Source organism: Somniosus microcephalus, chromosome 6, assembly GCF_052327205.1.
Source record: "Somniosus microcephalus isolate GS21.2 chromosome 6, FLI_Smic_1.0, whole genome shotgun sequence".
NCBI lineage: Eukaryota > Metazoa > Chordata > Chondrichthyes > Squaliformes > Somniosidae > Somniosus > Somniosus microcephalus.
In genome coordinates this window covers 130,503,522-130,531,465 of record NC_140992.1, presented here as the reverse complement: position 1 = coordinate 130,531,465, position 27,944 = coordinate 130,503,522, and the positions used below count along the sequence as shown (strand labels likewise).

General features: G+C 45.8%; 2 protein-coding genes across 2 annotated transcripts in view; one reads left to right on the top strand and one right to left on the bottom strand.

Moving 5' to 3' along the window:
- dzip1l (DAZ interacting zinc finger protein 1-like) overlaps window positions 1-27,944 on the top strand; it is a 413,098-nt gene that overhangs the window by 34,904 nt on the left and 350,250 nt on the right. The gene's annotated exons all lie outside the window — the stretch shown is intronic.
- LOC147116067 (lactosylceramide 4-alpha-galactosyltransferase-like) lies at window positions 859-26,473 on the bottom strand. Its single transcript, XM_085990778.1, has 3 exons — window positions 26,201-26,473; window positions 15,817-16,241; window positions 859-5,211 (listed from the first exon to the last, which is right to left on the bottom strand). The coding sequence occupies exons 2-3, from the start codon at window positions 16,213-16,215 to the stop codon at window positions 4,624-4,626; spliced, it is 987 nt and encodes a 328-aa protein (XP_085846904.1). The 5' UTR covers window positions 16,216-16,241; window positions 26,201-26,473; the 3' UTR covers window positions 859-4,623.

Sequence of the window (27,944 nt, the reverse complement as noted above, 5' to 3'; positions counted from 1 at the left end):
AGAAACGCCGGCCCGAAATGGAGTCAGTGATGTACAACAATTTCCCGGAATCACCAACTGTCATTGTGGAGGTGAAACCGACCTCGGGGCTTCCCTTCCGGTCGCTCAATCGGTGTTGCTGCTTTCTCGGTGCCGGTGGCACGAATTTACACGGGGGTCGGCAGCATCTGGCTTTCTGACCGAAACGGGCGTGGTAGTAGCAAAAGCCGGTCTGTGGAGGTGCCAGGGCGGGGTTCTTGGAGGCGGGGCGCGTCGAGGTGGTGCAATACTGTTGCATCACTGCATAAATGGTGTCGGCTTCGGCTGCGAGCGCCACACCGTCCATAGCCGTCGACCTGGCCAGGGCTGCTTGTACCTGCTTAGGGAGCTGGCTGAGGAACAGTTCACGAAATATAAAACACTGCGGCTCAGACCCGAGGAGAGTGAGCATGTGGCTCATCAACTCGGAAGGCTCAGCATCGCCTAACCCGGGGAGTGCGAACAAGCGTCGTGCGCGCTCGGCCTTTGTGAGACCGAATACCTGCAGGAGGCGCGCCTTGAGCATTTCGTACTTGTTCTCCGTGGGCGGGGTCTCCAGCAGGCTGATAATGCGCGAAGCCGTCGAGCTGTCCAGTGTGGAGACCACATACAGGTAACGGGTCTGATCCAGCACTATGTTTCGCAGTTGGAACTGAGCCTCCGCTTGATCGAACCAGGAGGCTGCCTGTTGTTCCCAAAATTGAGGGAGCTTCAACTCGCTGCATTTACATCCATCTTGTTCTCGAGCTTGTCTCCGCGAAAATCGTCCGCGAAGCTTCGGGGTCACCAATGTAGGAATCAACGGATTCCTATCTAAATCACTGAGGTCAAGGCAGTTCAGTAAATTAACCAAATTTAATTAAACTGGTGAACAAAACAAAAACATGCAGGAGCAACAGCAAACAGGTCTACACAGTAACTAGTTCCACGAGGTCTGAACTCAGAAACTCCCACCTCTGACGTCATGACGTCATGACGTTTCCCGCCACTCGGGGCACCACGTGACCAACGTGATGACATCATCGCATTGTTTCAGGGTTTTTACAAAAAGCTTGTTTACACTCAGCAAACGGACATAGGTGCTGTAACATTGCCTTAAAGACAGTTATTCATTTGTACAGGGGTTCATTGGTGGTTTTACCACAATAGTATAATTTTTTTGTTAATGAATACACAACCAGAACAGGACATCATTTCAATTTTTGTCAAAGTGATGGAAAGGAGTAGTGGACACAAGATCCCAATAAAATGGTTGAAGCTCTGAGGATGTATGTCTTCAATTAAGAGCTGGATGGATGCCTGGTTGGGAATGGGATTGAAATTTACAGGGATAAGTATGGGCGAATCAGATCAAATATCAGGGAACAGAGGGGTGCCTGGGCCTTTGTAAATGTCAACTGTGGAAAGCAAACTGTAAGGTTCTGGAGTCTCATTCAGTCTCCTTTGAGAGTGAGGAATAATAGTTGCAGAATTCTCCCTCAGGAGAATAAGCAGATGGGGTAGAGTTCATGACAGGGGATAAAGAGGAGGGTCTGCAAACCTCATTCACTGGTGGTCTTTTCCACCTATCCACTACTCTTTTAAGTCATTATCAGTTCTTTAAATTTTAGCAGTGAGTTCCAAGGGCCAAATACTAAATTGCCTTTTCTCCTTCTGTGCTGTCTTATGTCCATTTTGTACTATTGCTGTTATCATATTACAGATAAAATTGTGTATTTCTCTCCCTGTCCAATTTTCTCATCCCCTCTCCTAAAAGCATTGGCTCAAGTTAGTGAGCAGTGTCAGGCCTACATCCTCGGGTTCTAAAAGAGGTGGCTGAAGAGATAGTGGATGCATTGGTTCTGATCTTCCAAAATTCCCTAGATTCTAGAATGGTCCCAGCGGATTGGAAGGTTACAAATGTAACACCGCTATTCAAGAAAGGAGGGAAAGAGAAAACAGGGAACTACAGGCCAGTTAGCCTGACATCAGTTATCGGGAAAATGCTGGAATCCATTGTTAAGGAAGTGGGATCAGGGCATTTAGAAAATCATAACATGATTAGGCAGAGTCAACATGGTTTTATGAAAGGGAAATCGTGTTTGGCAAATCTATTAGAGTTTTTTGAGGATGTAACTAGCAGGGTAGATAAAGGGAAACCAGTGGATGTAGTATATTTGGGTTTCCAAATGGCATTCGATAAGGTGCCACATAAAAGGTTATTACACAAGATTAGGGCTCATGGGGTTGGGGGCAATATAATAGCATGGATAGAGGATTGGTTAACGGACATAAAACAGAGAGTAGGGATAAACGGATCTTTTTCAGGTTGGCAGGCTGTAACTAGTGGGGTGCTGCAAGGATCAGTGTTGGGGCCTCAGCTATTTACAATCTATATTAATGACCTAGATAAAGGGACCAAGTGTAATATATCCAAGTTTGCTGACGATACAAAGCTAGGTGGGACAGTAAGCTGTGAGGACACAAAGGGCTCGATTTTCAGTGTGCCATGGAGTCGGGATTGGAGGCGTGCGGGGGGTTAAATTCCCCAAATCGGGGGTCCCGACACCAACCCGCCTCCATGCCAGTTTCAAAGGAGACAGGTACCCACCCCACACTGGGAGCCGCCTCCCCGAGGCGGGAAGGGATTAGTGTCAATTAGCTGCCTGTTAATAGGTAGTTAACAGGCAGTTTTTAGCCTAATCCCTATTTTGAAGCTTGAACTGTGGGATTCCCAACGGCTCCAAACCACGCCAAGTTGGAGGAGTCGGGCCGTCAGGTTGAAGGCTTGGAGGGGTTGAGATGTCGGTGTTCAGGTGAGTAATGTGTGCATGAGTGCAAAGGTAAGTGTGTTTGGTGTGTCTAAAGTGATTAAAGAAGTGTAAATTACCTTTTCTTACCTTTTCAGCCTTCCTTCCTTTAGGTTCGGGGAGTCCCTCATCTCACCAACACAGAAAGCAGAATGGCTGCGAACTGTCAAAAGTGACAGCCTGCAGCTTTCTGTGCAGGAGAGATTTCTAACTGAGTCTGTGGAGAAGGACTCATGTTAGAAGTAAGACTGTCAGTGTTTGACAGCTTCAAACAGCTGTGAAACACTGATATTTCATCTGTCAAAACGTCTTGACAGATGAAATTTCAGTCTGTGACGTCACCTGTTGCCAGGTGGCCTTTAATTGGCCTGCTGAGCCCGCTGGGCGGGCTCAACAAAGTCAATCAAGTTAAAATCGCGTGGATTGGCCGCATCTTGATGGAGACGGGACTATAACCCCGAAAGTTGTAGTCCTGCCTCCAACCCGACTCCTGAATGAAAATCCAGCCCAAAGTGTCTGCAAGTGACTAAGTGAGTGGGCAGTTAGGTGGCAGATGGAGTATAATGTAGGGAAATGTGAGGTTATTCACTTTGGTAGGAAGAATAGAAAAACAGAATAGTTTTTAAATGGTGAGAAACTTTCAAATGTTGGTGTTCAGAGAGATTTGGGTGTCCTCGTGCAAGAAACACAGGAAGTTAGCATGCAGGTACAGCAAGCAATAAGGAAGCCAAATGGCCTGTTCGCCTTTATTGTAAGGGGGTTGGAGTATAACAGTAAAGAAGTCTTGCTACAGTTGTACAGGGCCTTGGTGAGACCACACCTGGAGTACTGTGCACAGTTTTGGTCTCCTTATAGACTTCCTTATAGGAAGGATATACTTGCCTTAGAGGCGGTGCAACAAAGGTTCACTAGATTGATTCCTGGGATGAGAGGGCTGTCCTATGATGAGAGATTGTGTAGAATAGGCCTATACTCTCTGGAGTTTAGAAGAATGAGAGGTGATCTCATTGAAACATACAAGATTCTGAAGAGGATTGACAGGGTAGATGCTGAGAGTTTGTTTCCCCTAGCTGGAGTGTCTAGAACTAGGGGGCATAGTCTCAGGTTAAGGGGTAGGCCATTTAAGACCGAGATGAGGAGGAATTTCTTCACTCAGAGGGTTGTGAATCTTTGGAATTCTTTGCCCCGGAGGGCCATGGATGCTGAGTCTTTGAGTATATTCAAGGCTGAGATAGATAGATTTTTGGACTCTAGGGGAATCAAGGGATATGGAGATCGGGCGGGAAATTGAAGTTGAGGTCGATGATCAGCCATGATCTTATTGAATGGCGGAGCAGGCTCGAGGGGCCGTATGGCCTACTCCTGCTCCTATTTCTTATGTTCTTAGAAGCCAGTACCTTGACCAAGTGGCGACTCTTCACGTGCAATGTCAGCAGGCAATTCAACCAAGGAGTGCATCACAGCCAAATCAGAACCTGCCCTCATTCAATATGTACACACAAACATCTCCCAGTAAAGTCATGGACAGTGAGCAAGAGTATGAACCTTGGCTACTTTTGTTCCCCCCTTGTGGAGGAGTCCTTTAGGCAATTGCAGCACCTCAACTTCCAACCTGTCCAAAGTCTACTTAACTGAGCACAGTGTGGAGAACGAACTTGGGACCTTCCAGTGTGACTCAATACCAATCCAGGCAGTGCCATTACTCACTGGGCTATTGGGGGACCTGCAGGTGATTTTTTTAAACAACAAATCTGTATGAAATAAATTAGACAATATACATTATATGCAAATAAGCAAAACAGAAGGTTGAATTTAATCACTGCTTTATGTAAAAAGTCTTGTATGTTTTTGGACAATATTCATGAAAAAAGTATTCTAATAGCATTCCACTCCCATCATTCATATTATCCTGGTTCCCAGAGCTTAGAAAATTCCAGATATGTGCTCCGTATGTATCTGAGAAAAAGGCCGTGATATTGTCCAGTGTCCAATACTCAAAGTATTTTCTCCACTCTTCGTATGGAATTGGATAAAAAACCTTTGAAGGCAGGTAGGAAATGCCTTTGCACTTTGCATCAACAAAGTTGTCAAGGTCATCCGTTTCACACCAGCGTCTCAATACACGGCTCATTAGCAAAGGGCCTTGGTGACCCCATATTTCACCCTGGTAATTGTTGACGTAATCTATCATGCAGTCCTGTGTGAAGTTGTGGTGCTGGCTAAATCCCAGAGCTGCACCATTGGCTAGATTTTTCTGTTGGGCACAGATGAAATTTGTGAAGGTCAATGGCTTCAAGGATATGATGTCCGTGTCCAGGTAGATGCCACCGTATTTCCACAGGAGAGCTAGCCTACAGGCATCTGAGAGCACGTGAATCCAGTAGGTTGTCATATCTGGGTATACCTGCATTACACAGAGTTAAAGATGATCATTTGTAAAGGGTTCCCTCCTCCATTGCCCATCGCTACCCAACATTTTCCTCTTCTTTAACCCTTTAACCCTCTTATTCTTTAAAATCATCAGAGAAGTCTGAAACTTTATTCCAACTGCACAAGTTATTTACAACAGAAGAACACTGCTGAATCACTCGCTGCTCCCCAAATCATAACCTCTGCCCCATTTTAGCGGATGGCAGCTGTTGTTGATGATTCTGCCATTCCCATTTACACCTCTTCTAGACCCATCTTTTGTTTCTTAACTTGTCCCATTACCATTTCCTTCCACCTTGCACCATCATCCCTTTTGTCTTTCAATCTATCCTGCCTTCCACCCAATCACAGACCTTCCCTTTTCTTTCCTCCCCATCCCCTATCCCTGCTTCTGCACTTGCTTAAAACCTGTTCCATCGCTAACCTTTTCTAGTTCTGACAAAAGGTCGGCGATCTGAAACGCTAACTCGGTTTCTCTCTCCACAGATGCTGCCTGACCTGCTGAGCATTTCCAGCATTTTCTGTTTTTATTTCATTGCTCATTAATGTTGGTTTGTTTTGAAATAATATAAACTTTTATGGTTCTGTACAGAACTTTGGGGAGGGAGCAGGGCAGTGGGATTAGTTTTGGATGATAGCAAAATACTGCGGATGCTGGAAATCTGAAATAACAACAGAAAATGCTGAAAAAACTCAGCAGGCCAGGCAACATCCGTGGAGAGAGAAACAGAGTTAACGTTTCAGGTCGAAACCCTTCTTCAGAACTGAGAAAAAAGCAGCAAATGAAACAGACTAAAAGGCCAGTTAGTGGGCTGGGAAATGGGGGAGGGGGATGAAAGAATAAAAGGGAAGGTCTGAGAGATGAAGGCATTAAGAGATATTCAAGACGAGACGAGATGGTAATAGGACAGGTAAAGAGACAAAGGATGGCTCTAGATGAAGTGTGAAATGCGCTGGCAGAATGAGAGACAGCTGCCATGTGGGAGAGAAAAAAAGGAAAAGGCACAAAACAAAGGTGTGGATAAAAAATGTAATAGGGGCCAAGGTTATGATCTGAAATTGTTGAACTCGATATTGAGCCCGGAAGGCTGTAAAGTGCCTAATCGGAAGAGAGGTGCTGTTCCTCGAGCTTACGCTGAGCTTCCGTGGAACAATGCAAGAGGCCGCGGACGGTGAGGTCCGAGTGGGAATGGAGCGGTGAATTGAAATGACAGGCGACCGGAACTTTGGGGTCACCCTTACGGACTGAACGGAGGTGTTCCGCAAAGCGATCACCCAATCTGCGTTTGGTCTCCCCAATGTAGAGGAGACCGCATCGTGAGCAGTGAATACAGTATACTAGATTGCAAGATGTACAAGTAAATCGCTGTTTCACCTGGAAGGGGTGTTTGGGGCCCTGGACAGTGGGAAGGGGGGGGAGGTATAGGGGCAGGTGTTGCATCTCCTGCGCTTGCACGGGAAGGTTCCGGGCACTGTCTTGGGCCCCAAACACCCCTTCCAGGTGAAACAGCGATTTACTTGTACTTCTTGCAATTTAGTATACTGTATTCGCTGCTCACGATGTGGTCTCCTCTACATTGGGGAGACCAAACGCAGATTGGGTGACCACTTTGCGGAACACCTCCGTTCAGTCCGTAAGGGTGACCCCGAAGTTCCGGTCGCCTGTCATTTCAATTCACCGCTCCATTCCCATTCAGACCTCACCGTCCGCGGCCTCTTGCATTGTTCCATGGAAGCTCAGCGTAAGCTCGAGGAACAGCACCTCTCTTCCGATTAGGCACTTTACAGCCTTCCGGGCTCAATATCGAGTTCAACAATTTCAGATCATAACCTCGGCCCCTATTATATTTTTTTATCCACATCTTTGGTTTGTGCCTTTTTTCTTTTTTTCTCTCCCACATGGCAGTTGTCTCTCATTCTGCCAGCGCATTTCACACTTCATCTAGAGCCATCTTTTGTCTCTTTACCTGTCCTATTACCATCTCATCTCAAATATCTCTTAATGTCTCTTCACCTCTCAGACCTTCCCTTTTGTTCTTTCATCCCCTCCCCCATTTCCCAGCCCCCAAACTGGCCTTTTAATCTGTTTCATTTCCTGCTTTTTTCTCAGTTCTGAAGAAGGGTTTCGACTTGAAATGTTAACTCTGTTTCTCTCCCCACGGATGTTGCCTGGCCTGCTGAGTTTTTCCAGCGTTTTCTGTTGGGATTAGTTTTGGTTTGATCTAGCAGCAAGCTGGCACAAACAGGATGGGCCGAATGGGCTCCTTCTGTTCTCTAAACTTCTATGGTTCTATGATTCTAGTGCCGAGTATTTCCCCCGGAGCTGCTCCTGCTCCACCAGTGTAACTTCACTGGACGTGTGGCAGGGACCCTGTTTAAGCCTGGGCTTCCAGCTCTCTCGTACAAATGCGGTAAAGTGGCACACACCCAATTCCTATCGCCTTGGAGGGACAAGATAACTCCTGCGGCTCTCCAAGGTTTGGAGTCCTGCAGCAAGTGAAAGGAAAGAGAGAGAGTATGAAACATACAGAGAAAAAAAGAGGCAGATATATAGCAGACAAACAGAAAGAGACAAAGGCATTCAGAAAGAGATAGGCAGTGTGATCCAAGAATGATAGAAGTGGTGGGAGGGGTAATCCTAGAGATGAACAAACATACAGGTGGGTAGAGACAGAAGCCCCGATTTTAACCTAACCTTTCCGGTGGGAATGGGACCTGTTTGGGTCGGATGTCTAATTCTTACCCCGCCCGATTTTACACTCTATTGACTTCAGTGAAGCGTTAAATCAGGCGACGTGTATAATAGGTGTACGACTCAAACATATCCTGGTCCTGCCGGTGGGTTAGGTTCAGATTGGGTCTAGAGTCAAGGAGGAACACACACAAAGGGAGAGTGAGAATAAGAGTTGGAGCCAAACCCAGGGATACAGAGACATAACAGAAGTGTGTCGGAGGCACAGGAAGGGAGATAGAGTGAATAACAAGCAGAAATATCTTTTTTATTATTCATTCTTGGGATGTGGGCACCGCTGGCAAAGCCAGCATTTTATTGCCCATCCCTAATTGCCCTTGAGAAGGTGGTGGTGAGCCGCCTTCTTGAACTGCTGCAGTCCGTGTGGTGAAGGTACTCCCACAGTGCTGTTAGGGAGTTCCAGGATTTTGACCCAGTGACGATGAAGGATCAGCGATATACTTCCAAGTCAGGAAGGTGTGTGACTTGGAGGTAGTGGTGTTCCCATGTGCTTGCTGCCCTTGTCCTTCTAGGTGGAAGAGGTCACGGGTTTGGGAGGTGCTGCTGAAGAAGCCTTGGCGAGTTGCTGCAGTGCATCTTGTAGATGGTACACACTGCAGCCACGGTACGTCGGTGGTGGAGGGAGTGAATGTTTAAAGTGGTGATGGGGTGCCAATCAAGCGGGCTGCTTTGTCAGAGGGATAGTGAAGCAAAAAGAACTAGAAAGTGGAAGATAACTAGGGAGACAGATTCAGAACAGGAGACTTTTATTCTATTTTTGTCTGAACAATGCCCTGGGGGTCAATTATATAATATATTTTATAGCAGTGCTGCCTTCATAAAACTGTATCCAACTTACCATGAGCAATTCTATGGGAGATTCATTTATTTATATAATACATGGTCGAACACTGCCGTCTTTATAAAACTGTATCCAATTTACCATGAATAGCACAGATGCATTTAAGGGAAAGCTAGATAAGTACACGAGGGATAAGAGAATAGTGGATATGTTGATAGGGTAAGATGAGGAAAATAGAATGGGAGGAGGCTTGTGTGGAGCATAAACACTGGCATAGACCAATTGGGCCGAATGGCCTGTTCCTATGCTGTAAATTCTATGTAAGTCGATGTAATTCTATGAGTAATGCCATGGGGCATCAAATTCTTTATATACATGGTATAATACCGCTGTCTTTATAAAACTGTGTATCCAACTTACCATGAGTGATCCCACAGAGATCCATTTGTATTAAATGAATATTTTCTGGACACGTTCACTAAAGAGCATTAATCTAACTAGAGTTCCATTTGTGGTGATATACCTAATATCTTAGAAGATTTTGAAGTCAGTGCGCAATAGATACTTAATAATTTATGGAGATTGAGGAATAACATGGGCCCTGGATCAGATGGCATAAATCCTAGGCATCTAAAGGAGATTATGGAGAAAATTTTCAGGTTACCGCTTATTGTCTTGAAGAAATCATTGAGCACTGATGAGGTTTCATACTTCTGGTAACAAGCAAACATAGTGCCTGTATTTAAAGAAGGCAACAAATCCCTGTGGGGTCCAATAACTAGTCGGGTTCCCCAAGGTTCATTATATTCATTAATGTTCTAGCAGAGGCCATACACAGCACATTCATTAAGTTTGTGAATGGCACAAAGTTGTAAGCAAGAATTAGTAACCTAGAAGAGGGGGAAGAAATCACAACTGTATTTGGATAGGTGTGGGCTGATGACTGGCACATGTCCTTCCATGTGGACAAGTATCATTTCTGCACATTTGCCAACATAACAGCAACACTTCAGAATAATCATTCATGTGACGAAGCCCTATATATATATAAAGTTAAGTTCTTTCTAGTGAAATGTAAATTTAAAACAGATATTAGGAAGAACTTAAAGGGCTAGAAATTCCCCTCGCGCCCCGTTTGGGGCGCTAAATCAGAAAAGCTGGGAAAGTTAGTGCCAGGCGCTAACCTCTTCCAGCCTTTCTAAAATTCCCACTTTTTGCTCCAAGAGGGAGGTGGAACGCTAAATCAAGCGCTCCACTTCCTTCTTGGAGCGCAAGAGGGGGGGAAGTTTGCGACACTGGGCGCACGGCTCAGCAGCGCTACGCACTGGGCTGCATGGCGCTGACGCGTTACGGGGCTCTTCCTTGAATTAAAGGGAAAGGCCCCACGCTGCAAACTCTGCAGTTTTTTTAAAAATTTACCTGCAGCACCGGGGAGCGGAGGTGCCGCGCGATCAGCCCAGCACTCAAACAGTCCGGAGCAAAAAAAAACATTTTACAAAAAAGCCGACATTTTTTTCAGGGCGGCTGGCCACCTTACCTTTAACTTGCACCCCGCTAGCGGCCGGCCGCCCTGCTCGCATCCCCTGCAGCAGTCGCTGCCATCAGCCTGCACTGCTGCAGGGGGTGAAGGGGAATTTTTCTGCCGGGGCGCTACGCCCGGTGGTGACTTCCTGATCTCCGAGCGCATGAGATCAGGGCGCAACCTGGTAGCGCCGCCGCTAACCTGCCACGGAATTTGGCGGGAGGCGCGCTTAGCGCTGTGGCCAGGAAAAAAGGCCTTTGTGCCCCGTTAGCGCCTCCCACAGGAGGCACAAAGGAGGGGAATTTCTCCCCCATAAAGAGTGTGAAATATTTGTAATAATGTACTGGGCAGGGCAGTGAATACAAAGTGGGTAATTTAATTCCAGGCTAGTCTGTAAATCAGGGATTCAGGTTAACATTGCCCATGAGATTCTGATCACTTGGTCAGAAAATTGCGGCAACTCAAATCCAAATTTGCTATATGGACTTCTAGTGGGCAAAACTCCGCACAGGGAGTGTGGCCATGTCAAATTACCTCCAAAGAGAATGGAGAACATTCAAAATGTAGCTGGTTGCTATAATTAATGTGGGGTACCAGAGGATGGGTCTAAGCTTTCCAATAGTGTGAGGGGACTACCTCCACCGGGGCAGGACTTCTGCTGCCCTGGAGATGTGCACCTTGAGTCTTGACCCCAGCCATATTGACTGTTCTGGTGTCATTTGCATGCTACAGGCCTGCACTGGAGAATCTTGCCAGAATCTGTCACAACGTGGGAGGGTCAGCAGACTCATAGCTGGTGGTGAAAAGTAAAAAATAAACATTGAAAACCTCTTCCTGTCTCCTGGAGCCTGTGGGCAGAATTGCCCGGAGAACCACAGCACAGGTCCTCACTGCCGGCACCAGCATCTTTATTCCTCCACCAATCTTTGAACACTGGACACCAGGGTTTAACAGGTGGCCCCTGTATCCTGTGTGCAATTAGGGAAAGTGGTGAAAAACATATTGGACTCCATGGGCAGAATTTTCATTGGGTCGTGGGAGGCGGGATTGGAGGCGTGTGGGGGGTTAAAATTGCATAATCTGGCGGGCGGGCCCAAGCCCGCCTCCAAGCAATTTTAAATAATTTGTGTCTAGTGGTCCCGTCTCTGTCCCGCCTCCAAGAGGCGGGATAAGCCGTTAAGGCCCTTAACAACCACTAAATTGGCTAAATAATGCCATTTTAAAAGGCCTTTGTGAGTTTAACCCTTTTCCCACGTGAAACACGCCTCTTCTGAAACACGACGGTGAAACCTGGCGGGAGCACAAGTGGATTGCTGACTATCAGCTGCAGCTCAAACATTAAAGAGGAGATTTGATCAGCCATCAGCAGGTGGCAGGACTTAGTTGTCTCAGGTCTGGGGGGACTTTTAGAAGGCATAACCACAGCTGTGGAAGTTTGGAGCCTGACACCCATCTCCAGTGTGACCTTCTGGGAAACCCCTCTCGCCACCTTCACTCAGCACTTCCTCAACTGAGGCATATACCAGAAGCATGGGAGCCATTTATTTCCTTCCTGGGCATTAGATGAGGAAGACGACCAGCTGCGGCACCAGCAGAACCAGGAACAACAGCAGCACCAACAACAGCAGCACCAACAGGAGCGCCAAGCTGCTGCTCACCCACCTGAAGCTGCACAGGCCAGAAGGGGCCAGCGCATGGAAGCCCGTCGGCGCAGGAGATACCCCCCAAACAGGGTCTACAGACACAGGGTCAGCTACATCAACATGTCTGAGCAGCAGTGCCAAAGGCAGCTCCGACTTTTGCGAGAGGTAGTGGGTGACATCTGCGCAATGCTGCAACAATACCTGCAGCCCAGAGGACCAGGTGGACAACCCTTACCAGTGGCCGTCAAAGTCACCGCTGCACTCAACTTTTTTGCCTCAGACTCATTCCAGGGATCAGCAGCAGACATCAGTGGCATCTCCCAGGCGGCTGCACACACTTGCATCACACAGGTAACCGATGCCCTCTTTGCCATCGTGCACAATCACATCCATTTCACCAAGGATCAAGCAAGTGTCACGGCGCGCGTGGTTGGATTAGCTAATCTGGCAGGCTTTCCAAGGGTGCAGGGCGTCATTGACTGCACACGTGGTCCTTAAGGTACCCCATCGCAATCCAGGTATTTTTGTCAACTGCAAGGGCTTTTACTCCCTTAACGTTCAGCTGGTGTGTGACCACAAGAAGGAAATTTTGCATGTTTGTGCCAAGTACCCTGGCAGTTGCCATGACTCCTTCATACTGCGCCAGTCTAGTGTGCCTCCACTCTTCAGTCCACCAGACCAACTTAACGGATGGCTACTTGGAGACAAGGGCTATCCCCTGAGGACGTGGCTAATGACGCCATTGAGGCCAGCCAACGAAGCTGAGGAGCGCTACAACTCCTGCCACATGTCCACCAGATCCATTATCGAGCAAACCATTGGTTTGCTGAGGATGCGCTTCAGATGCCTGAATAGATCAGGTGGAGCCTGCAGTACTCAACAGCCAGGGTCTCCAGAATCGTCATGGTTTGCTGTGCACTTCACAACATGGCACAGCATCGTGGCTTGCAGATTCCTGAGGACAAAGCAGCTCCTCACTTATCCTCCTCAGATGAGGAGGAGGAGAGTGAAAACGAACATCTTGCAGCCGCCCAGCAGCAGCAGTACGCGAGAACATTGCTGCCCGGGATGCAAAGAACGCACTCATCTTTGCCAGATTTGCTTAGCCTAGCCACTCAAGGACTTTTGCCTCACATCTTCTTACCTGAGCATCGACAATGACCAAGATCCAGCTGACTCCGAGCAATTTGACCACCATAATGACAATTCCAAGTAATCCTAAGCCCTCAATGTGAAAGTCCCATTCATGAAATGACACACGCCACAACTACAGCAGTAGCCATCAGATTTTTTATTAACATTATTGATCTGATGGCTTTTTCACATAAAACATCAAATTTCACCCAAGTGACTACCTTTGTGACTATTTGTGCAGTATCTTTCTCTTACGCATACCCCTACGTGGTGCTTCCCCTGTGGCTTCAGCAGATGTGGAAGCCCCATGCTCACTTTCCTACTGCTCCTGTCTCGACACCTTTGGCGGGCGTCCTCTGGAGTTGTGAACCTGTGAGGGCTCGTCAACAGGCTGCTGCTCCTGCGGCTGTGCAGGGGTTAAGACGCCGATCTCAGCTGGGTGTGGACTCTGATGGGGCTCTGACCGAGGGCTCTGCAGTGGCATGGAAGTGTGAGCGCTTGGAGAGGAGCCCCCACTTCCTTGATGTCTGCCACCAACTTCCCTCTCATGGGTCAGGTCCCCCTCAGCGCTTGCAAGTGGCTTGAGAGCACCTTGCTGCACATCAGGGGGGCCATGGGGACCTGTATCTGCACTGGCAGTCCTACTCAGAAGGACTTTCATGAAGGTCTGGTTTCTCTGCTCAATAGATGCCCATCGCTCCTCCAGAAATGTCATTCTATTCTGAGCACTCACCATGTTTTCTGCACTCTGGTGACTTATCACCTCCATGGAGGTTGCCATCCTTTCCATGGTGATGCGTTCATGCGCCAATGACTCCACAAAGGCTCTGCTCATGTTCGCTATGGACTCCTCCATTTGCTCCACACTCGCAGCGACCCTGGAGACAAAACCTGCCAGAGACTCCTGCATCTGTTCCTGGGGTTCCAGCACCGCTGATCTTGTGGATGGACCCAGAGGCAGAGGGTCGACATGCAGCTGAGCCGAGCTGGCAGAGTCCTGCGCCCTCCGACGAGGATTCTCCACTGCTGTCCCTGTCTCCACAATCTGCTGATGCTCACTTGTGAGCTGTGATACACCAGGTTACAACACTGCTCTATGTCCCAAAGGTCCCACCGAGGTGTGAGGGTCTGCGCTGGTGCTGGGTGCGGTGAATTCTGCTGACGCTCCGCCCTCAGAGGTTGCAGCTTCCTCTGAGGAGTCTGGAAGCTCAGGCTCTTCCTCCTGGACAGTAGGGACGAGGGCTCTCGATGGTCCTGTGGGGGAGTAAAGGAAAGAGTTAGAGATGTGAGGTCAAGGTTACATGCACATTGCAGATGATCATAAGTCCATCTATTAGAGCTTCAGAATCATTATCAGCAACTCATGCAATGTCAATGAGAGAGATGTAAAACTATTCTGTCACCAGCTTGCTGTGATGCACCCGTCTGTCCGTCCCCCACTTGCGCATCATCTTCCACTCCGACGATTTCCAGGACTGCCTCCTCCCAGGGGGTGAGCTGGGCTACTGATGGTGGCCCTCCTCCTGCCCTAGTTCCTTCCCTTTTATTGTGAGCTCTCTTTTCCTGCAATGAGGGAGTCAAGTGGAGTTTGAGTGAGAATGAAGGAGTGAGTGTAGAGATTCCATAGCATAGATACTTAGAAGGAGACAAAGATGGAGTGAGGTGGCAAGACCAAGGGCCCTCCCTGTGTGTTGTCAGTTGTTTTCATAGCATCACAGTGATAGGGAGTGTGAGGGCTGCATTGTCGAATAGTTAGGTGAATGTGAGCATAGAGGGAAAGGGAATGGGTAAGGTTGCATGGATGTCAGTGTCAAGTGGGATGTGGAGGAAGAGATTGCTAAAGCTGAGTGCTGGTGAGGAAAGGCAACGGGGATCAGATGGAGGGTGAAGGGAAATGCATACTCACTTTTCCAGTACGCACAAGGTCATGAAATCTCTTCTTGCACTGTATCCAGGTTCTGCGGGTAACCGTTAAGGAGTTGACCTCCTCTGCCACTTGCAGCCACAGCCTTGGTCTGCTGGGGAGGCTTCTTCCTCCCTGATGCAGGGAAGAGCACCTCCTTATGAGATCTAGCTCCCTCTACCAGAGCCTGCAGGGCAAAGTCGGCGAACCTGGGAGCAGCCGTAGGTCTGTCGCTGGCCATTGTGACTCCAGGTTCCTCTAACAGTAAATGCCAAAAGGTTGGCAGCCTGCAGAAGAAGCAAGGCTTGTTGCAGACCTTAAATGCAGCAGCAATGACGACATCATAAGATGCGACTTTCTGACTGTAAAAAATCATTTGCCAAGGGTTCCAACACGCTGGTGCTCAATTGGACAATTAAGTTAAAATAGCATCAATCTCCCACATCGGTTTATATTTGTGTGGATAACACGAAATGCGGATTTCACGACACCAACCCGCCCCTGAACGAAAATCCAGCCCCATGTCTCCTTCATTTTACTCTCATTAGTTTGCACCCTCCCAAATATAGGAGCTTGCATTTTAGATTAATAGGCCCACCTTCTGGAATAGGGGTGGGGAATGGTGGGGGTGAGGGTGCAGTAGAGCACGTTACAAACCTGTGGGATGAGGACAGAAAGCCAACACCAGGATCGTCAATGGAAAACATGGTCGCTCTTCATCCTTGGCTTTTCCTCAACTTTCATAACCAAAAAAAACCTCTTTACTCAATTCAAGGAAAACTACAGCTGTGTACAGAACCAACAGCTTGTTCTGTGAGTTGAACCTGGTTCAGCAATTCCTTACCTGTTGATACCAGTCATCCAAAGGGGTGTTTTCAAAGAGTGTTTTTGCCTTCAAGGGTAATAGGATGACGTTTTTCATTGATAAAAGCGTTTGGAAGATCGTGGCTTGATCTGGGTAGTCTGATAAATTCCCATTGAAACCCGTCATGAAATAATAAATGGGTTTCTCGGGATTCACACGGGCTGCTGACTCCACAGAACAAATGGCCAGCAGCGAGGGCACCACTTTATTGGTGGAATCTACAAACATGAGCCCGGGTGTTGTGTCTGGGCTGGGGTAATCAGTATCAGATTTACCCATCATTTGTTGATAGTTGAATTTAAGTTGTCTGTGGAGGACAACACAAACAAACAGAAAGAGGGGAACCAGGTATAGGTATAGTTTCTTCAGGCTCCTCATGGCTTCCAACTCTTCCTCGGTGTCTGCTGTGAAACAAAAAGACAAGATGTGCTTTACTAAGAACTTTTAAAATCTTAATTGGATTAAACTTGTAGTAAGAATGTCTGGTCTGAGTAAAGGCTCTTTGGTCCATGAAGCCCACTCTTTTCAGTCCATGTGTTATTGTATCATGGACTTTCTTCCCCTGTTACACCACCTGTAAAGAGGGCCTGAGCACAGAGAAAGAGTGAACTGCTAAACAGAGTGAATTGCAAGCAGAGTGAAGACTTGAAAAATGGGAGGGCTTCAGATTCCTGGGGCATTGGGAACAGTTCTGGGGCAGGAGGGACCTGTTCAAGGTGGACGGGTTGCAACTGAACAGGGTTGGGACTAATGTCCTCACAGGGATGTTAGCTAGTGCTGTGGGGGAGGGTTTAAACTAATTTGACAGGATGAAGCATCAGAGATGAGATGCAAGGTGCATAGAGGATGGGAAGAGACAAACAGCACTAGAATAAATAGTCCAGAAAGAGGAGGGATCAGATAGGGGAGAAATGCCAAGCAGACTAAGGCGGGTTTGGAGTGCATGCACATAAATGCACAGAGTGTGATAAATAAGGTTGGTGAGCTGCAAGCACAAGTTCATTCCAAAATTCTCAACGAATATACATTCCCTTGAGAAATAAAAACTCCACGGGAAAAATGATCCATCCATGGCTAACTAAAGAAGTTAAGGATAGTATTAGATTAAAAGAAGAGCCTTATAATGTTGCAAAGAATAGTAGTAAACCTAAGGACTGGGAGAGCTTTAGAAACCAGCAAAGGATGACCAAAAAATTGATAAAAAGGGAGAAAATAGAATGAGAGTAAATTAGCAAGAAATATAAAAACAGATTGTGAGAGCTTCTACAAGTATGTAAAAAGGAAGAAAGTAGCAAACGCATTGGTCCCTAAGAGGCTGAGACAGGAAAAATTATATTGGGGAACAAGGAAATGGCAGAGGCATTAAACAAATATTTTGTATCTGTCTTCACAGTAGAAGACACAAAAACTATACCAAAAATAGCGGGGAACCAAGGGGCTAATGAGAGCGAGGAGCTTAAAGTAATTAATATCAGTAGAGAAAAAATACTTGAGAAACTAATAGGACTAAAAGCCGACAAATCCCCAGACCTGATGGCCTACATCCTAGGGTTCTAAAAGAGGTGGCTGCAGAGGTAGTGGATGCATTGGTTGCGATCTTCCAAAATTCCCTAGATTCAGGAAAGGTCCCAGCGGATTGGAAGGTAGCAAATATAACCCCGCTATTCAAGAAAGGAGGGAGAGAGAAAACTGGGAACTACAGGCCAGTTAGCCTAACATTAGTCATTGGGAAAATGCTGGAATCCATTATTAAGGAAGTGGTAGCAGGGCACTTAGAAAATCATAATATGATTAGGCAGAGTCAACATGGTTTTATGAAAGGTAAATCGTGTTTAACAAATTTATTAGAGTTTTTTGAGAATGTAACTAGCAGGCCAGATAAAGAGGAACCAATGGATGTAGTATATTTGGATTTCCAAAAGGCATTCGATAAGGTGCCACATAAAATAGTTAAGCAAAATAAGGGTACATGGGTACGAAGGGTCATCGAATTGAAACGTTAACTCTGTTTCTCTCTCTGCAGATGCTGCCTGACCTGCTGAGTATTTCCAGCATTTTCTGTTTTTATTTAAAGGTACATGGGATTGCGGGTAGGGTATTAGCATGGATAAAGGAATAACAGACAGAAAACAGAGAGTAGGGATAAACGGGTCATTTTCAGATTGGCAGGCTGTAACTAGTGGGTGGCCACAAGGATCAGTGCTTGGGCCTCAGCTATTTACAATCTATATTACTGTAATGACTTAAATAAAGGGACCGAGTGCAATGTATCCAAGTTTGCTGACAATACAAAGTTAGGTGGAAAAGTAAGTTGTGGGGAGGACACGAAGAGCCTGCAAAGGGATATAGACAGGTTAAGTGAGTGGGCAATAAGGTGGCAGATGGAGTATAATGTGGGGAAATGTGAGGTTATTCACTTTGGTAGGAAGAATAGAAAAATATAATTTTTTTAAATGATGAGAAACTATTAAATGTTGGTGTTCAGAGAGACTTGTGTGTCCTAGTACAAGAAACACAAAGGGTTAGCATGCAGGTACAGCATGTAATTAGGAAGGCAAATGGCATGTTGGACTTTATTGCTAGAGGGTTGGAGTACAAAAGCAAGGATGTCTTGCTACAATTGTACAGGGCTCTGGTGAGACCACACCTGGTGTACTGTGCACAGTTTTGGTCTCCTTATTTAAAGGAAGGATATACTTGCCTTAGAGGCAGTGCAACAAAGGTTCACTGGATTGATCTCTGGGATGAGAGGGTTGACCTATGAGGAGAGGTTGAGCCTATACTCTCTGAAGTTTAGAAGAAATGAGAGGTGATCTCATTGAAACATAAAAGATTCTGAGGGGGATTGACAGGGTAGATGCTGAGAGATTGTTTCCCCTGGCTGGAGAGTCTAGAACTATGGGGCATAGTCTCAGGATAAGGGGCTGGCCTTTTAAGACTGAAATGAGGAGGAATTTCTTCACTCAGAGGGTTGTGAATCTTTGGATTGCTCTGGCCAAAAGTGCTGTAGATACTCAGTCATTAAGTATATTCAAGGCTGAGATCGATAGATTTTTGGACTCCAGAGGAATTAAGGGATATAGGGACAGGGCAGGAAAGTGGAGTTGAGGTTGAAGATCAACCATGATCTTATTGAATGGCGTTGCAGGTTCAAGGGGCCATATGGCCTACTCCTGCTCCTAGTTCTTATGTTGCCACATGGTGGTTTATGATATAGTAGCAATAACGGAGACCTGGCTCAAGCAAGGGCCGGAATGGGGACTTAGCATCCCTGGCTACAACGTATTAAGCAGGAATAGTGAAGGAAAGGGATGTGGGGGCGGGTGGGATGAGTGGCAGTATTGATTCAAGATACTCTTACAGCCCTGGTAAGGGATGATGTGCTTGAGGATTCAAAGACAGAATCTGTTTGGTTAGAGTTAAGGAGCAGAATTGGAGTTGATATGCTGCTGGTTGTGTACCTAGACCACCAAATAGTGGGAAGGAGCTGGAGGAGCAAATTTGCAAGAAATCTTATGTAAGATGTAAAAACAATAGAGTACTGATAATGGGGGAATTCAATTATCCTAATATAGACTGGGAAATAACAGTGTAACGGGCAAAGAGTGGCAGGAATTGCTGAAAAGTATGCAGGAGAACTTTCTTGATCAGTGTGTTTCCAGCCCAACGATGAAGGAAGCAGTGCTGGATCTAGTTCTGGGAAATGAAGTGGGACAAGTGGAGCATGTTTCAGTGGCAGAGCATTTGGGTAACAGTGATCATAATATCATTAGGTTTAGAGTAGTTATGGAAAGGGACAAGGAACAATCAAAGGTGAAGATGCTCAACTGGAGGAGGGCTAATTGCAGTGAGCTGAAAAGAGATCTGGGCCAGTTGGATTGGAAACAATGATTGGCTGGCAAAACAGTAAATGAGCAATGGGAAGCCTTCAAAGAGGAGATAGCTCGGATACAGACTAGACACATTCCTATGATGGGGAAAGGAAGGGCATCCAATGCTAGAGCTCCCTTGATGGCTAAAGATATATAGTTTCAAATGAAACAGAAAAAGGAGGCTTATGATATAAATGTCAGATTCATAATACAGTGGAGAATCAAGCAGAACACAAAACATGCAGAGGAGATCTGAAAAAATAAATAATAGGGGCAAAGAGAGCGTATGAGAAAAGATTAGCGAGTAACATAAAAGGGAACACTAAAGTATTTTATAAACCTATCAATAATAAAAGGATCATCAAAGCAAGGGTGGGGCCAATTAGGGACCAAAAGCAAGATCTTCTTGTGGAGGCAGAGGCCATGGCTGAGGTAGTAAATTCATACTTTGCATCTGTCTTCACTAGAGAAGAGGATGCTGCCAATGTAACAGTAAAGAAGGAGGTAGTAGCAATATTGGATGGGATAAAATTAGATAAAGAGGAGGTACTTCAAAGGTTGGTAATGCTCAAAGTAGAAATGCCACCTGGTCCAGATGGGATGTATCCTAAGTTGCTGAGGGAAGTAAGGGTGGAAATTGTGGAGTCTTTAGCCACAATATTCCAATACTCCTTGGATATGGGAGTGGTGCCAGAGGTACTGGAGGGTTGCAAATGTTAGACCTCTTCAACAAAGGGGAGAGGGAGAAACCCAATAATTAGAGCCCAGTCAGCCTAATGTCAGTGGTGGGAAAACTTTGAGAGATAATAATCTGTTACAAAATTATCACTTGGAAAAACATGGGTTAATAAATGTCAGCCAGCATGGATTTGTTTAAGGCAAATCGTGTCTGACAAACTTGATTGAGTTCTTTGATGAAGTAACAGAGAGGGTTGATGAGGGTAGTGTAATTGATGTTATGTACATGGACTTTCAAAGGGCAATGGATAAAGTACCACATAATAGACTAGTTAGCAAAATTGAAGCCCATGGGATTAAAGGGGCGGTGGCTGCATGGACATAGACAAACTGGTGAAATGGGTAGACACATGGCAGATGAAATTTAAAGCAGAGCAGTGTGAAGTGATTCATTTTTGGCAAGAAGAATGAGGAGAGGCAATATAAATTAAATGGTACAATTTTAAAGACAGTGCAGAACAGAGAGACCTGGGGGTGTATGTACGCAAATCTTTGAAGGTGGCAGGACAAGTTGAGAAGGCTGTTAAAAAGGCATATGGGATCCTTGGCTTTAATAATTGAAGCTGAGAGCACAAAAGCAAGGAAGTTATGCTAAACCTTTATAAATCACTGATTAGGCCTCAGCTGGAGTATTGTGTTCAATTCTGGACACAACACTTTAGGAAGGGTGGCAAGGCCTTGGAGAGGGTGCAGAAGAGATTCACTAGAATGGTACCAAGGATGCGGGACTTCAGTTATGTGGAGACTAGAGAAGCTGCAATTATTCTCCTTAGTGCATAGAAGGTTAAATGGAGATTTAATGGAAGTGTTCGAAATTATGAGAGGTTTTGATAGGGTAAATAGGGAGAAACTGTTTCCACTAGCAGAAGGGTCAGTAACCAGAGGACACAGATTTAAGATGATTCGCAAAAGAACTGGAGGGGAGAGGAGATGCAGTGAGTTGTTATGATCTGGAATGCACAGCCTGAAGGAGTGGTGGAAGCAGATTTAATAATAACTTTCAAAGGGAAATTGGATTAGTTCTTGAAGGGGAAAAATTGCAGGGCTATGGGAAGAGAACAGGAGAGTAGGACTAATTGGAGAGCTCTACCAAAGAGCCAGCACAAGTAGGATGGGCCGAATGGCCTCCTTCTGTGCTGTATGATTCTAAACCCCTACTTTAAGAAGCCCTCCCCTTTTGCACCACTTATTCTTTCATATGATAGTAGCAAAGCTAATCAAATGTCAACATCCAAGTTGGATATCCAGGCCAAAGCTTCCTGTGTAACAGCGTGGATATCTTGTAGGCTGCCTGCGAATTTCCTCTGAGAGCAGTGCTCAAAGATGTGCTCCAGGGTCTGATTAGGAGCTCCACAATCGCATGATGGGGATGATTTAATCTTCCATCTATGGAGAAGGTGGCAGCATCCACCATGGCCGGTTCTGAGGGTGGATGATGACAGCCTTCTCGTGGCCCACCCGGTTACATGATCTTAGACCACAACTAATGTCGCCCCAAAGGACATTGAACTTGTCATTAAATCGACCTCCCGGTGACAGTAGCAAACCAAGCACCACCTATTGATCCCCTATTTTAAGAAGCTCTAAATTCCATCCCGTCTCCCCATGATGGAAATATCTGTCTAACCCTCAGGTGCCTATTTTCAATAGGTATTGACCAACTGCTCTTGAAAAGTGTCAATTTACCCCAAATCAATGACCTTCCCCTGTGATAAAGAAACATTTTCTTAATTTCTAACCTTGCTTGAGACTTATGAATTTTGTAATTGCGTACATTATGCTAGTTATCTGACCTAAATAGCTTGTCTACTTCAACTTCATTTATATATTTCAATTATGTTAAAGACGTGTCTCCCTTCAGTCTTCCCTTCTCCTACAGATGCAAGCTTAATTGCTTGCCCCTTCATAACTTAGACCACCAAAGCTTGGAATCACCCTGGGCACCCTGCTCTGAACCTTTTCTATTGCATCTATATCCTTTCTGAGGTAATGTGTGAAAACTCTATACTCCAGATCTGGCCTCCCTCACCATTGATCGGTGCAGTGTCAGAATACTTGTTCGAACTTGTAATGCAATGTCCTCATCAGTACCTATTTGCCTTATTGATGGACTTCTGCACACTGACCAGATACTCTCACGGTAGGATCAATGATCAGTCCCAAAACCTTTTCCGCCTTTGTCAACAGAAGTTTACTGTTATGGTCCCAAATTTATAACCATCTTCTCATCTACATATTTGGCCCAAGTCTCTCCCAACACAACCAATCTCCTTTCTACTTGTCATCTACCCACATACTTTCATGTCATCAATCAAAGTCAAATACAATGGCCCAGATATTCTGATCCCTATGGGTGTGTACGTGCTGTGTACCCACCCGTAAGGACATCGGAAATGCCGGTTTCAGGCATGCACAGCGCATGCGCTGAAAACCGGCATTTCCGATCAGTCAAGAATGGTCTTGACAGATCCTTCGGCTGCCCTGGAGAAGGGTCTCTGCGGGCGGACAGTTCTGCTTTCTGGAGACCCTCTGCTCACAGAAAACCCTTACAATTCATACACCTGGTAAAAGGGATAAGATTTGAAAAAAAAGTTGAATTTTTCCCCCCCCCCCACTGATTTATCATTTAAAAACTTAGAAAAAGGTAAGTTTATTTTTAGCTCCATAAAAAACTTTAATTATTTTTGTCAAAAGATTAAATTTGTTTAAAATACTTAATTTATTGTAATTTCAAGTAATTTTAAAAATGTGATTAAAAATGTATTTAATGTTTTATTATGTTTTTGGGGTGATCTCCATTCATATATTTGACAGGTCATCCTGTCAAGTGTATGAAGGGAGATTCCCTTCTTTGATTGGCTCCCCATGGCCCACGTGATCCCAGAGACGCTGCGAACTACATGCGCCTCCGGGATACATGGGCCTTGCGCACTTGGAGTTTGGAGAGGCCCAGGAGCAGAAGCGTGTGCGTCCCGGGAGCCCTCAGGTAAGGGCATAGATTTTTCCAGATCGCAGGCCTGATCGGAAAATACAGGCCAATCACCTTTTTCTACATCAGTCATAGATATGTGGGAAGAGCAGAGGTCCCAGAACATCACTGGTTACTTTTTTCCAAGCAGGACATTTTCCATTTATCACCACCCTTTGGATAAATACTTGAAAAGGAAAAACTTGCAAGGCTATGGGGAAAGAGTGGGAGACTGGGACTAATTGGATAGCTCTTTAAAAGAGTCGGCACAGGCACGATGGGCCAAATGGCCGCCTTCCATGCTATAAGATGCTATGATTCTATCATGGCGGTCAAGAAAGGCACTTCCCTCCCATGCAGAAATGCCGATAAAACTTTAGGCCTATTAAGAGCTAAACAAACAAGCTCAAAAGATACATGCAGGGTCAAAGGGCAGCATACAGCAAAGTTCACTAGAGAGTCTACATACCAACTCAATATTGGTCAGACTGTTAGAACACCTACAGACAACATATTAATTTCCATGGGTGTTCCAAGGGGTTGGGAAAGTTCCTCCTGATGGCAGGCACTTAATTCAAAGTCACCTATCCCCAGTGTTGCTCTGTTGCAATGACCCAGGCTAGCACTTTAACAATTATCTGGGTCAAAACTGTGCAAGCAACCAATCAAACTTAATCTTTGGACCGGATAGCAGAGACGCCTACCTCCCTCACTTGATGTTTTTTGCTTGCTTTTACCTCAGGTGCTGTGGGGTTAATTTTAACCTAACCCACCCGTCGGTAAACTGTCGGGATCGGGTTCAACGCTGGTTTCACACCACACCCGATATTACTCTCCAGTGAAGTCAGCGGAGTGCGATATTGGGCGTGGTGTAAAAACCAACGTTCCACCCGATCCCGTGGCTTTCCCACCCGGAGTTAGGTTAAAATTACTCCCTGTGAATCTGAATATAATCTATTAATATTTATACAGCTTTATGGTTTAAATGTACTTCTAAAGCAAAGAAAGACTTGCATTTCGATAGCGCTTTTCACGACCTCAGTACATCCCAAAGCGCTTTACAGCCAATGAAATACATTTTGCAGTGTAGCAACTGTTGTAATGTGGGAAACGCGCCAGCCAATCTGCGCACAGCAAGCTCACACAAACAGCAGTGCGATACTGACCAGATCATCTGTTTTTGATGTTCCCTGACTGGCTGCGTGTTTTCCAGCATTCTCTGTTTGTATTTCAGATTCCCAACAGCCGCGGTATTTTGCTTTCGTAATGTTTTAGGTGTTGGTTGAGGGATAAATATTGGCCAGGAGACCAGGGAGAACTCCCCTGCCGTGGGATCTTTTCCATCCATCTGAGGGCAGGTGGGGTTTAACATCTCATCCTAAACTACAACTTTAGCACAGGTGGAGGGGTTTGAGACCAAACTGGGTGACCAGATAACTGTAACCCTGAAACTCTCTTAAAAACTTTAAGAGATGTCCACGGTGATGATGAATCACCAAAAGTGTTCAAGAGCAAGAGTTCCATTGGTCCAGAACATAGGCTGGAAGATCACTGTGGAACAGCAATGCAGAAAGTCATCCCGTCTATGCTGGGCTCAACTGCAGCCATCTCATTACCTGAGGGAAAGTTCTAAATTAACACTCGGTGATCTTCAATGGTCATTAAAGACAACCCCAGAATAATCATCCACCCCATATCTTCGTCTTTCGAATGAGATGTTAAACCGAGGCTTGTCTGCCCTCTCAGGTGGACGTAAGAGATCCCATGGCGCTGTTTCAAAGAAGAGCAGGGGAGTTCTCCCAGGTGTCCTGGACAATATTTATCCCTCAATCAACATCACTAAAACAGATTATCTGGTCATTATCACATTGCTGTTTGCGGGAGCTTGCTGTGCGCAAATTGGCAGCCTGTTTCCTACTTTACAGCAGCAGCTACACTTCAAAAAGTACTTCATTGACTGCAAAGGCTTTGGGATGTCCGGAGGTCGTGAAAGGCGCTATATAAATGCAAGTCTTTCTTTACTATTCAACCCTGGCCTACTATCCACATTCTACTTCCCCACAACACAGGAACCATTCACTCCCGTGGAGTATTTGATCGTCACACGAGCAGTTGCTCATCATTTTCTGATTTCAATACTGCTGGTGTGGTGATGCCAACACTGCGCCACTAGGTCGGCTGTTTTTACGCCTTGAAAGCAGCAGCTGGAAGACCTTGAAAGCAGCAGCAGCAGCGCTAGTCTATTTTTGGCAAGTAGAACATTTGCAGCTGCACCGTGCATCTCCTTGGTGTTACACATCGTCTCTGCGGCTCCGTCCAGTCAGACATAAAACCCTAGTTAGCCACCATTTTACTTATTCCCTGTTTTCCCGCCATCTTTCTCTTTTCCTTTCCTGAAGGCATTAAATCCGCTGTGATGTGATTGCGCAAGTGTCTAGGCCATCTGGTATCTCACCCAATTGGCCATTCCTGTGTGTGAGTCAAGACGAGCAATCAATGTCTATTTGACCACGAAAAGCATCACAGCTGAGCTTAATCCTCTCATCCAATGCACCGCAGGCAATGAGTGGTGATCAGGAGTGATTTCCGCACCACCCTCCCTCCCCCAGCTCAGGGACACTGAAGACAATTGTACTATCCCCAATTATACCCAAGCTAAGATCACCCCATGGACGTTCTGGTCCACATGACTGGACACTGTCTTCACCCATTAATGGTCTGGGGAAGCCCCGGAGTGAGCTCATAATAAGAGAACCATCAAACTAACACAGACTGATCTTCATACCTTCACTGTCTCTTGAGGACTGCTGTCAATTCCCGAGGGCCAGGTGCTCGGAGAGTGAGCGCGGGTTGCAGTTTGACGCCTTGAAGAAATTAGATTGTTTCCGTTTCCCAAATTATATCTCCCTTAAACAAAGACCAACTACGATTGAATTTAATTGCACTGACAACCTGGAAAGGAAGCATTCCAAAACGGTCGAGTCTGTGGAACCATGTCCGTTTTCATACCGAACGATACAGCTGAAATAGGGTCAAGTTTCAAGGGTGCCGATACTACAGCAACCTTGTCCTAAATTGACTCGTGTCCAATTATATGCCAGAAACAATCGTCATGCGTCGGACAGTACGCAAGGGAGAAATCATTACAGTAATTAACGGTACTCATAATTTCCCTCTGTATTGTAACGTTTGTTAAATATTTGTTAAAATTTGTCACTATTAAAGACTACCATTAAATGATTATTGTTTTCTTAACTATGTTTGCTTAAACACAGCCTGTCAATTATTAGCCATACACATTTTAGCCAGGAATGTGAGCTCTAAAATTTCAATCACTTGACCAGTCCCGGGATAGGCTAAGTCAACACTTTTGTGACGCATCTTAAAACCAACAAATTATCTCTGAAGTGGAGAGAAATAAAATCATGTAAGATAGCCAATATGTGTTCATGAGGTGGAGGTCTTGCCAATCTATTTTACTGGTTTTCTTTGAGAGTGCGACAAAGAAACTTGATGGGGGAAGGAAGTGGGTGCGGTGTACTTGGATTTCAGTAAGGCCTTAGATACAGTTCCTCTGGAAAGGCTGGCACTTAAATTAAAGAAAGCTGGAATGAGTGAAAATATTTTCAATGGATATGTAATTGGTTGACCGAAAGAATCAGAGGGTGGCGGTACAGAGATTGTCATCAGCCTGGGAAAATGTTACCAGTGGGGCCCCACAGAGGTCTGTTTTGTGACCTCTTTTGTTTAATATTTTTATCTGGAGCTAGGAGTCACAAACACTGTGGCTTCCCTTGAGGACACGTCAGATGGCCAAGGTGGTGTCTGAAACCATAAGATTCCTTTCATTAGAGCCAACATTCCCTTGGGCTTCACTGTCCCTTTCAATGGGTTGGCCAACCACTGGAATGAATCTTCCAGAAATCGGTCTTCCTGTGTGTGTTGCAGAATGTAATCAGCAGGTCCTCGAGCCTGCCAACCTTCTGATATTTCATGTATGTGTGTTCCTCCTGGATACTTGGCAGACCCCAGACACCCCACTTTGTGAATAACTCACATATCATTGGTCTAGGAACATAGAAACATAGAAAAATAGGAGCAGGAATAGGCCATTCAGCCCTTCGAGCCTACTCTGCCATTCAATATGATCTTGGCTGATCCTCTATCTCAATACCACATTCCTGCTCTCTCCCCATACCCCTTGATGCCTTTTGTGTCTAGAAATCTATCTATCTCCTTCTTGAATATATTCAGTGACTTGGCCTCCACAGCCTTCTGTGGTAGAGAGTTCCACGGGTTCACCGCTCATGAAGAAATTTCTCCTCATCTCAGTCCTAAATGTCCTACCCCGTATTCTGAGACTGTGACCCCTCGTTCTAGACCCCCCAGCCAGGGGAAACATCCTCCCTGCATCCAGTCTGTCTAGCCCTGTCAGTATTTTATACGCTTCAATGAGATCCCCTCTCATTTTTCTAAACTCTAGTGAATACAGGCCTAGTCGACCCAATCTCTCCTCATACGACAGTCCT

What these genes read in the sequence shown, in the direction of transcription:
- LOC147116067 (XM_085990778.1), bottom strand. Translation starts at nt 16,215, where the DNA reads ATGAGGAGCCTGAAGAAACTATACCTATACCTGGTTCCCCTCTTTCTG. An exon ending in TGGATGACTGGTATCAACAG is followed by an intron (nt 5,212 to 15,816) that starts GTAAGGAATTGC and finishes TGTGTAATGCAG; the next exon opens with GTATACCCAGATATGACAAC.